Raw genomic sequence first — 11,232 nt, forward strand, 5'->3', positions numbered from 1 at the left:
TTATTTTGCCAAGTTATTTCAAAATAAAGCACATGTTTATGGAGAAATGTTGCTTGTCTTCTGTCATCAGCCTGAATGGCAAATGCAGATGTGCGACAAATTACTTGTATAAAATATTTGTTGGGCCATATTCGTGCTGAACGAACAAACTGTAAACACAAAACAAACCTTTCATGAAGATATGGTAAACCTTTGCTAAGTCGTGTTCCTGACCTCAAACATTACCCAGAATCAGACAGACATTTGTGGGTTGTAAAGTCAAAGCAATAAGCTGAATGTGCTGATAAGCTCCTACAAAGAGTGTGTGGTATCATTATCTATGGGATAGTCAGAACATACAATAGTCAAGTGATCCATTGTTTTAATAAAATATTTCGTTGAATATTTAATTTAAGGCTTAAGGAATTAAAGAACTACAGCTCTGTCAGGGGCTTTCATGCCATTCACTATTAAATGAATCCACAAGCTCTATATTTGTGTACCAATGTCCCGACACTGTGTGTACAAAGGGTGTGTCTATTCAAGGCTCACCTGGTAATGACTCAAGCTGGTTCCCTGAAACAAAGAGGTTTTAAACGGTCCTTGGTTTTCCTATGGTGTGCACTGTGGGCTACTGCTGAGCTGTAAACCATATTATCGTCATAGTTAATCAACAACCTGGATATTAACAACTACCCTACACAACAACTACACAGTGTTATTCCACTTGGTACAACAGATTATGAATCACTGGAAACACTGTTTAAATCAGAGCTGGAAAAAAAGATCGAGACCAGTGTTTGTGTTTCATATTTTATCTCCATCCTGATTTAAAGTAGTCAAGATGATGTTACATGAACAATATTCATACATGTAATTGATGACTAAAATAAACTGATGAAGACAAAGTAGATTGTTTTAAAGTTTGCTTATGTTTTTCCAGAATTCATAAAGCAGTCCATTTGAATAAAAAAATTGAATTAAAATGTACAAAACCAACTGACCAGAAATGAGGGACACAAGCGTTCATAGTAAAAACTAAATCAATGCTATTGCAATCTGAACATCTAGTGCATTGTAATAAACCTATAAAAGGTTATTGATCATGAGTAATAGAGAGTCTAACTGCTCCTCAAACAACTCATTGTTTCAGCTAGAGATCTGTCCTTTCCTACTATTGAGAATGTGGTCTTTATCTAACTTTTTTCTAAACTGAAGCAAATAAGTCAATCAAGATCTAAAAAATTTTAAAATTGAAATTCAAAGCAGCTGAGACACGGCTGTGTAATGGGGGTCCTAGTTTCCTGCAGAGGCACATGTCAGTCGGCGACGTCTCACTTAACATCTACGACCATGACATGTATAAAAAGTCCGGCTGAGGGGAGACGGTCTCCGTTCTTACTGAGCAGAGGCACGTGCCTGTATCCTGTGAGAGAGCACAAAGCGTTTGCAGTCAGCGATGAGAAACAAGGAGAATATGAAGAGCTCTTTGTGCAGCGTGTGAATGGAGTTCTCTTTTGCTCGACCAGAGAGTTGATGTCTCTGTTCATTTATCAAGTGTGAACACAAAGAACGATCAGTGCTTTAACATTGTTGGGTTACAGTGAGGAGGAAAAAGCACGACCTGACAAGTATAGCAAACATCTGCAGCCAGATACTGAACTCACCCATTTTCAGGCTGTTGAAGGGAAGTGTGTACTGTCCGACAAACTCGTTATCAGACGCCGAGTCGTGGTCCTCCACAACAAAGCGCACCAGAGCCAGATCTGGCATGTACACCTCAAACTCGAAGCTTTCGTTCCACGATGGGTTAAACCCTGAAAAATAGAGGGAGACATTCCCTCAGTGATGTTTCATTGTTGTTCTGCATCAGTTCTTTCTCATGTACTGTACGGCACATTCCAATAATTTGGAATGTGTAGCTTTCGACCTGTTCTGCTGAACTGGAAAAAAAGTTTTTCCGAATGACAAGAGGTTTGACTAGAGAGTAAAAGTGCTGCGTGTGTTGTTTAGTACTGGTAAAGACAGTTTCTACCAGACCTCTAGATAATCTGGAAGTAAGACAAAATACTGACGCTATACTGGGATAAAAATAAATACATTGCATTGGCTGCGTTCAGTTCAGTTTACAGTTTGCTTTAAAAATACAGAAATAAATATTAAAATCTTTGAAATGCTAAACTACATCAAGATGTAAAAGAACACTCAATGTCGATGTACTGTACATAAAAGGAAAGGTACCATTGTTTTCAACAGGGTTGGTTTCTTTCACAGAAACATCTTCCGGCACTCCGTACACCTCCACCCTAACCAGCGGGTCAACAATTGAGGATTTCTTCTTGCTCAGTTTGGGGAGCTGCTGCGCTGATATAACCTGGTGGCAGATGGTTGACACATCATATCCGATTAGGAGAAAAAAACTTCCTTCACATAATGGACTCATTCCTAAAGAACTGGACGCTACAGCAATTGCCTTGGATCAATGCCAGTGTATGTGTTTGTTTAGACAATCGTCACCATGACATGGAGCGTCTTGTGCTTCAGCCAGGCTCCTCGGGTCAAAGTGTTGGGGTCAAACCCTGTGGCTTTGTCCCTCATGTAGGCTGGTTTCAGGATGTAGCCACTTTTACCGTTCACCAGGAATCTGCCCTGGTTCAGATCCATGTACTGGCACGTCGTCTGGAAGTTCAGAGCCACTGAACAGAAATCATTAAACTGAGTGAGGGATGTATCCCCTTGATGGCTGCCATAGTATAAGAGCAGACTGTACATGTGTTAGTCTGAGGTTTGTACCAATTTGGCAGCCGGCGTTCCACAGGGGTACAGGGTTGTAGTTGGATGAGCTGGTCCTGGAGCCTGCTGGGTAGATTCGGCTCAGCTTGTCCTCATTATGAAGGATGTAGGCATTTGCTGTAAACAAAACATCAACAACGAAACCTAATGTCAATTACTGATCTGAAATTAAATGGTATCATTTAGTACCAGCAGATACAGAACATATGTGCACTTGATTCTGACAGCAGAATGTAACTGGAACAACTGGTTATCAGTGTCCATTAATCAGGTTTAGAGGAAACAGGATATGAAGGGAAACAGGATGTTAGGTGGAAAACTGACAAAAAACATTAGACCAGATTTCACACAACGTCTTATTTTCAGAAAGCAAATTAAAGTAACAAATTTGAAATTATTATAGATCAAAACACGAAAGCTGTTTTCAGACATGAACTATGTTGAATCTCAATACAATCTGTCTCCCGTAGGCAGAGACGGTATGAAACGGATTCATTCTGCTGTTTTTGTCAGTGTCCCCTATGTGTGAGGCACTGTTTTTTCATCCTGAGATATTTGTACTCTTGTTTTAGTTTTTTTATATTGCTTATGTCCCATGTTAGAATCCTCATACACAGGCCCACTCCCTTAGGGTGAATCCTCTAGGGAAGCTCCTGTTGTGTTCTTCCATCGGCTAATTCTCACATTATCCAGGGTTTTTATTTGAAGGAGGTAAAAAGAAACTCAAGAGAAAATCCGGAGCCTCTCACTCTGAAATTTGGAGAACGTCAGGAGATTATCAGGAGTTCAGCGCATGTCTGAAAGCAGCTTTAACACAGAGGTGAGGTCACCCCAAGGTATTCCTCACCCGACTCCTCTGCCAGCTTCATGGCAATTCCCTCCTTGAAGGACGACATCTCATAAAAGCTCAAGTTTTTAACGGCGTCCTCGAAGCCGTTGAAGTGGACGCTCTTGCAGTAGATCACCATGTCAGACAGCTCTTTTGCTAATTTCAGCTTCTTTTTCTTCTACACGTTAAATAGAAGATAAATGGTAAGTAAAACTCAATTATCTGCATTTGATTAATTTTCTCTCCCTTGATGGAACTCCCACCTTGCTCGGCTCTTTTGCCTTCTGCTCATCCTCATCATCTGATTCTTCTTCTTCCGTCACATCGTCGTCGTCATCATCTGCTGCTGTTTCAGAGGCAAAGGTGGCCTCCAGTTTGTTTAACCTCTTCCCTTTGATCAGAAACTTCCCCTTTAATTCCTAGATGTCAATACACAAACATATAAAAGAGTGTGAGTAATTACAACCATCTTTAGCTAAAGGACTAGAATAAAATCTACAGAGAGATAAGAGTGAATAACAACCTCAGGAGAAGGGAAATCTGTGGGCATGCCATGCCCCAGCGGAGTGGTAACAAGTGCATCGCCCAGGATGGAGCTCATATGGTGGGCCATGACTTTCTGCTGCTCCAGGCTGCAGTGGTTCTCCAACGAGAGGATCACAGGGTAATCCGACGTCTTAGGTTGACATGTGACAAGGAGAAAAACATAATTCACTTACTGGAAACTACACAATAATATACAGGATGCTACACTATCACACACACACACCTTGAATGCATACTCCTTGATGGTTTTGATTGTGTCTTTGAAGAGGATCTTAGAGGTGAGTGTGTAGCCGTGGTAGATCACTGGCTCATCGTCAGATCCATCCCAGCAGTCCAGCTCCACGCAGCGACAACCCTTCAGAAGAGCCCTGAGAGAGTCAGAACCAGAATAAGTTCATATCTGTTAAAAAAAGAATATTGTAAATAGACATATCACAATATTACAAACGTACAAATAGGACAAATAGCCTTAGAGAGGCCTGACATGAGTGTCAGTGTAACCCTACAGGCAGATGGTTAAAATATGAACTTGTCCCAGGGCAGCAGATTACAAGAGACAACATTAGATTAACAGATACACAACCAGATATAACATCTATAATTTTTGTGTAAAAATATGACAAATAGGGTGGGGCAGGCACAGTGTTGCAGTGATTGGCCCTGTGGCCTCAAAACAAGAAAGTTCCTGCTTCCGTTGCATGGTATCCTTGTGTCATCTTGGAGTTTCTCTGGGTAATCCACCTTCCTCCAGAGACATGCAGGTTGGGGTTGGTTTATTACCATAGGTGTGAATGTGAGAGTGATTGGTTGTTTGTCTCTATACGTCTCTATCCACTGTAGACCTGTCCAGGGTGTACCCTGCCGCTTGCCCAATTTCAGCTGGGATTGGCTGCAGCCCCATACAACTCTCAACGATTAAGTGGTATAGATAATGGATGGATGGATGGATGGATGGATGGATGGAAATAGAGTGAAAGTGCTAATATAATCTTAAACCTGGACCAATAGTATTAAACCTTTCTCACAAGCCACGTACTTCCCACTAATGGTTTCTGAAATGTCCCAATATCTTTAGTTTTTTGATGAAGTGCTTTGATTTTGTCTACTGATTCAGGTGGTCGGGGAAGAGCTATCACCTGACATAAGCCTCTGTGCTGCTGGGCCCTTTGAGCTGGTCCTCCATGAGGTAGGTGTTGTGTGAGGAGGAGATGAAGTAGTGATTCAGGGGCTGGTTCATGTCCTGGTACACCTCACTGTGATCGGAGTTCAGGATCATGGCCTCTGGGTGATGCATGTACATGAGGAAGCCATCTTTAGACAGCATCTTCTTCGCCTTGACTGAGAGAAAACCAGAGTAAGGCAGCTGATGTGACAGTGGTGCATCAAAGCAACAATAAGGGAAGGATCAGTCATTTACACATGGACACAATGTGTGAAGGTTACATAATGCTGTCTGTCTTAAAAGGATCAGGGTTCCTTTCTTATTTAAAACTCAATCCCAGGATATAGGATACTTAAATAATAACTTGGATTAGTTATAATAATGCATTTAAACAGCATATTTTTTAACAATGTTAAGAAACTGAAAAATAATAATTAAACAAACCAAGAGTATGTGGGTATATACAAATAGTCTCATATTTTCTGATCTCTTTTACTTAGAGAAAAAAAAACGCCCGACACACTCAAGACGTTGTGCGGTCTATATATACAAAAAATATAATGTTACATATTAAAGATCTATATATGCACAAACACCATTGAATCCATGGTTTTTATTGCAAACTGCATGTGTTTAACTTTATCTTGTAGTTTAACATTAACTAATTACAGCCAGTTTCTTCTTTGTGGCATCAGCACACTAAAAGTTACACATTACCTTTCATTCTTTTATCTACACTTGGTTGTTTAATCTATAATTACTCACCAGTACAGCACACAAGCAATAACAACGCTCCCACCCACAGAGCTGTTAAACTTGGCCAAATATTGCCCATTTAGGTGTCACAGAAATCCTGCTACTTTAAACCCTAATGCTGAGCGACTGTGACAAAACATATAAAAAATTGATTCTGAAGGGTCATTCGTAAATACCACACTGTGGAGAAACAACCTGAAACAAAAAACATCTTATTTCAGTTCAGGTACTGACCATGTTCATCCGGCTCATGCTTCTCGATAATCGTGTGTGCAAGTGCCAGTGAGGCTTTGCTTCTCTGCTCTTTCGTCAGGAACTCCACTAAGTTTTCAGGACTCATGAAGCCTGTGGTTTTAGCGTACTGTCCGTAGATAACGTCGATTTCCTCCCGATGGGTCAACAGGTCATAGAAGTGTTGGATCTCCGCTCCAGACAGGTATCCAGATTTGGATTTGTCACATTGCTATATGAGAAAATTGGATAATAAATGATGGTTTGATTTTCACTGAACCAACTGTACAATACAACTGATACAAGATGACTATATTAGTAGTATTAAGAGGATGGGAAATAAGGTGAATTAGATCATTGTTTGACAACATTTTTTTTTTCTATTTTTCAAACAGGCAATCTACCTCAAGAACAACAGTGTATACGCACGCACACACAAACACACTCTCCCACAATTTGCCTGAAATATCATGTTTTCCTGTCTGTCTTTGTACCTTTAATGAATTACTTAATGTTCTAGGAGAGGCCTTCGAACATGGTTTGATGTTTAAATCTTCACATCAATACATTAATCTGAAGCAGTGTTTTTTTTTTTGCTTCTCTTTGCATTTACATGTCATTTCCCTCATTATGAAGCACTCAAAACCTCTGAGAGCATCACCTGGAAGAGCATTTCTGCGTAGTCGTCGTCCACTTCAATGTTGATCCGACGGAGGAAGTTCTTCATCTCTGTCTGACTCAGTTTGTCATCGTTGTCCTTGTCTGCTTTCCTCAGGCAGCTGAAGATCCAACTGAAAGTTTCTCATGTAAGGATTGGACAAATACAAGGTATGACCACCAACAATAAACACTAAACATGATCCTGTAAAGGATACTGTTCTGACTTCTGCTGGGCGCTGAGGTTGTTTAAGTTGAGAATCAACTTCTCCAGGCTGCTGACCCACTGCTTGGCCTCCTCCTCGGAGCTGGCGATGAGATCCAGGTTCTTGTGGCGGTTCTTGAACATAATGGAGAAGCAACGACCCTCCACCATTTCTTCTGTGTTCTTCCTTAAACCCTCCGACTGTCGGCCCATCCTCACTGCTGAGATGTCATACAGCGAGACTGAAAGCAGAGAAGCTGCGTAAATTATACTGCACTCATAGTAATTTGTTAAATAAAAGGAATTCCCGACCAGGACTGACAAAAAAAGCAGCTGTTCTGTACTTCTGGTATCTTTAGGCATTACAGACCAGCCTGCTTGGTAAACACAGGCCTCCTGTTTGCAGTATACTGACGTCACATTACAGGTTTGAAGGAATTGAGCTTTTAGTAGTTTAAAGTCACTAATGTGCAGAGATCTTGGTAGATAAGAAGTAGCGAGAGCAATGAAGACATGACTACACCAGTTATCAGGCTGTGACTGCATTAGGGTCAGTTTATGCTATGGAAGCAGAAAAAGATTTAACCACTCTTATGCACAACATGGCTATCTCTCCAGACACACACATGAGCAACAAGGTTTGTGTTTGATAATACCCAGGTCGTTCAGACAGAAATATTATATTAAAGCCCTTGACTTTAATAATTTGATGGTTTAAGTCATATCAACCCTGAAAACAGACATGTCTCACACACATGCAGGCGGGATGCTGGGACAGCACTCACAGGTCTGTTTTGCGTTGAAGGTTTTTTTGGATTCATGCCACATGGTCTTGCAGTCCTCCTGGAGTCTGTAGTAGCGGGTCTTCTTCCATGACGAGGAGCGGACCTTGAGGAGATCTCCACCCTTAAGGAGGAACTGGAGGTCCGGATCGCCCTCCATCCCTGAGAGACCAGAGAGAGCAGATGAAACATTACATTTCTGACAGTTGACTTAAACCTTAAACTAAGCCCTTCTGTGTCCTAACTTGTTTTCATCTCAAAGAGTGGATGTCCAAAGCGTCACCCTGGCAGGAGGTTTAAAACGCCCTTTAAGAAGCTATGTTGAACAGCTTCCAACATCAGATCGAGGTCAGGTCTCCACAGTGTGTTCTGTGGTCCGACCCTGGATGATCCCTCGGTTCCTTCTCCTCTGTGTCACACTTCAGATACCTGCTGTGCAGCCTACCTAGCAGCTTCACGTTCACTTGCATGTCTCTCTGGCTCCTGGCACAGCGCAGTAGCTCCTCAGATGAGCTGAGTTTGGCTTGTCTCTGCAGGCAGCTCATGATGCCTCCAGGTGCTGAGACGCTACTACTGTTCACAGGGAGCAAGGAGCGAGCCGTGTGTGCAGGAAGAGGCGTGGACGAGCAGTCAAAGTTCAGTCATATGACACATAAACACACACACACACACACACACACACACAAACCCCCACCCACACACACACACACACAGCCTCTCCAGCTGCTTCAGTACTGAGGAGCTGCGAAACAACCTCTCCTGAACATATTAGTTTATGTCTTATTAAGAAACTTCCATCTGCTATGAAGCAGGGAAGCGGCTTGATAAGGTCTGAAGGCAGTGACGTAATTTGTAAACGTCCACACACCCGATAGAGGACTTTAAATAACAGATTTTTAGCTTAACTTAGCTTTGAGCTCGCTAACCATCCTAAATACCGGACTAGGTCTCACCTCCTATAATGAAGGTTTACAGCCATTACACTTGACTTCACCTCAGAAGAAACACAATAAATGTTTAAAATATAGGTCAATCTATGATATAAAAAGATAAAATATCCCGTTTCACTTGAATAATTAATAATAAAGCGGCACAGTCCACTTTAACTGTACAGTCAAGATCTAGTCCTGACATTGTTGCTTTACGGATGCTCTCTAGTGGCGATACTACGATACTGCATGTTGCTGTGAATTGCTGTGAAGTTAACCAGGTTTACTCGTTTAAAAGAAACACAGTCATGAAAAGGTGCTGTGAAACAAGTTAACAGACATTAGATTACACCTCATTTAGCTGACACGTTTATTCAAAGCGACTTACAATAACATTTAGTGCATTCAACAACTATAAGGGGCCATTTTTGGTGGACACTTCTTTATCACAGAGAACATAGAGCTACGTTTTATTTCAACATTTGCAGGTGTAGTTTTTAGACTTCTTCTTCCCAGGATATCTTCAGACTATCATGGTTTGCCAAAACTTGTTTCTGCTTGCACCAATGGGGAAACTAGGCTGGATTACAGGGCCACACCCTTTGGCAGCCTATAGACAAGAGCGACTTCACAGGTGTTATTATTCTATCATGTTTCACTCCATATTCTACATATGTTCCATTGCTGGAGAAAAAAAGTTTCTCAGCAGCAATTTAAGTGTAAGAAAATGAGATCAAGCCACTTCACTCCCATTGGCCCAATAATTAAACAGAGCTTTACATAATTACTCCCAACAGGCACTTTAACTTGAACAAAAAATCGGAAAACAAACATGTGTCCTACCGCCGTGTGTCTTTTCACCCCCATTCATTTCCATCCTCTCTGGAGTTCTCTCTCTCTCTTGTGTAGAGCTTAGTTTTTTTTTCCTCCTCGTCTCACTTGTCACTTGACCTCACATGAAGCGGCTCCTTCTGTCCATGAGTGCAGGCAGACTGAAAAACCTGTTTGGTTTTGTTTTTGCTTTGTTGAATGGAGTCCGAGAACAGACTGGTGTGTTTCTCTCTCCAGGGTGGTGTGAATGGTGCCAGCTCTGCAGCCTCTCACACCGGTTTGACGAACCTGCCATGCAAGCTGCTCTGCTGATGTCACAGGAGGGCAGGTCACACCTCAGCAGCAGCTCAAACCACCAGGCAGGGGCTAAGTTTACACACTGTGTGACTTTATTGTATATCCAGCATTCTTCAGCCAGCTTCTGCTCTGGGTTTCTTCAAGTGCTTGCTAATAGTGGGGAATTCTGGGTCTCTGTAACTTAACAGTACACGCCTGCTCTGCATTGAAAAGTGTTGCCACACAACTTCCTCTGAATAAAAGTGACTTGATGTTGTCAACATGCCACATAATTTACTGCTCACTGATGCACCTGCAGCCAAAGGGTAAAATAATATTTGACGATCACCTCAGGAGCACTGGAAACAGGTTTTACAAGTAATACTTAGACAGTGTGGAATTCTGCTATAACACTATTTTGATAGTCAAGTTCTGCTAAGGCTTTAGGCAATCATTTCCTTATCTTTTTATTTTCATCTTATTTCCCTTTTCCTCATTTGAACAATGGTAGAGTTGGCTCACCATATACTTGACAGTGAGTTTTTTTTTCCTTTTCATGTGTAGCTTAGCCTTGGCAGGATAATAGCACTGCAATCACTGGTGTGTTGGGGACTCCTGTGGCTCTCAGCACTTCCCTTTCAGGCATGGCTTACTCTCAGCGCACTGTCAGCATCACGATGAGTGAGCTTTAATGCAGCTTCAGGGCCAGAGCTTCCGGAAGCGGGCTTGACCCCGTCTGAAATCCCAGAGATCCCGGGAAACAGGCAGGAAAACAGAGCTTGGTGTGGACTTATGAGTGCTATAGACAAGTAGTTGTCAATAAAGGATGTTGGTAATTTTCTTTAATGCACAAAAAAATGTATTGCAATATATTCAAGTCTGTGTCTTTGCTTACTGGCTGTGCCTGTCAAACAAGCAAGAACTGGCCCTGCTGTTTCCTTACATACCATCAATGCCAGACATACTTTCAGAAGTTTCCCCCAAAACATCCTCATATATCAGTGGATCAACTTTTGACAAGTGCCAACAGGACATTATGACACGACACATCTGACAGCATATCGCAGAGTAGCAATACAAATCATTCTAAACATGCACTGTACTGAACATATACTATACATAAGTATACAATAATACAACAATTTTAGAGTACTTTCATTTTTCAAATAGATACCTTTAAGATATTAAAAACACTGATAAAAGAGTTTATCGTTCTGTAATTAATTATCCATTATTATAAATATATCACTTAAATC

At 41.5% G+C, this 11,232-nt stretch overlaps 1 protein-coding gene across 4 annotated transcripts; it reads right to left on the bottom strand.

Annotated features, from left to right (window-relative positions):
• Positions 1-778: 778 nt before the first annotated feature.
• On the bottom strand, positions 779-9,922 carry LOC133968870 (1-phosphatidylinositol 4,5-bisphosphate phosphodiesterase delta-1-like). 4 transcript variants are annotated; one of them, XM_062405108.1, is made up of 15 exons: positions 9,713-9,922; positions 7,944-8,102; positions 7,172-7,400; positions 6,958-7,087; positions 6,300-6,528; positions 5,284-5,485; positions 4,371-4,515; positions 4,125-4,277; positions 3,865-4,020; positions 3,620-3,779; positions 2,773-2,889; positions 2,497-2,675; positions 2,221-2,353; positions 1,647-1,796; positions 779-1,405 (listed from the first exon to the last, which is right to left on the bottom strand). In XM_062405108.1, exons 1-15 carry the CDS (start codon positions 9,744-9,746, stop codon positions 1,314-1,316), a joined length of 2,268 nt encoding a protein of 755 aa, XP_062261092.1. In that variant the 5' UTR covers positions 9,747-9,922; the 3' UTR covers positions 779-1,313. The 4 variants fall into 4 exon arrangements, with proteins under 4 accessions (XP_062261092.1, XP_062261091.1, XP_062261090.1 ...); XM_062405107.1 differs by lacking the exon at positions 9,713-9,922 and adding an exon at positions 8,386-8,529 and having other exon boundaries at positions 3,620-3,776; XM_062405106.1 differs by lacking the exon at positions 9,713-9,922 and adding an exon at positions 8,386-8,528.
• Positions 9,923-11,232: the final 1,310 nt, after the last annotated feature.

This window comes from Platichthys flesus, chromosome 14, assembly GCF_949316205.1.
Source record: "Platichthys flesus chromosome 14, fPlaFle2.1, whole genome shotgun sequence".
Taxonomy (NCBI): Eukaryota; Metazoa; Chordata; class Actinopteri; order Pleuronectiformes; family Pleuronectidae; genus Platichthys; species Platichthys flesus.

What these genes read in the sequence shown, in the direction of transcription:
- LOC133968870 (XM_062405106.1), bottom strand. Translation starts at nt 8,485, where the DNA reads ATGAGCTGCCTGCAGAGACAAGCCAAACTCAGCTCATCTGAGGAGCTA. An exon ending in GCCCAGCAGAAGTCAGAACA is followed by an intron (nt 7,088 to 7,171) that starts GTATCCTTTACA and finishes AGAAACTTTCAG; the next exon opens with TTGGATCTTCAGCTGCCTGA. An exon ending in ACAAGACGCTCCATGTCATG is followed by an intron (nt 2,354 to 2,496) that starts GTGACGATTGTC and finishes ATCTGCCACCAG; the next exon opens with GTTATATCAGCGCAGCAGCT.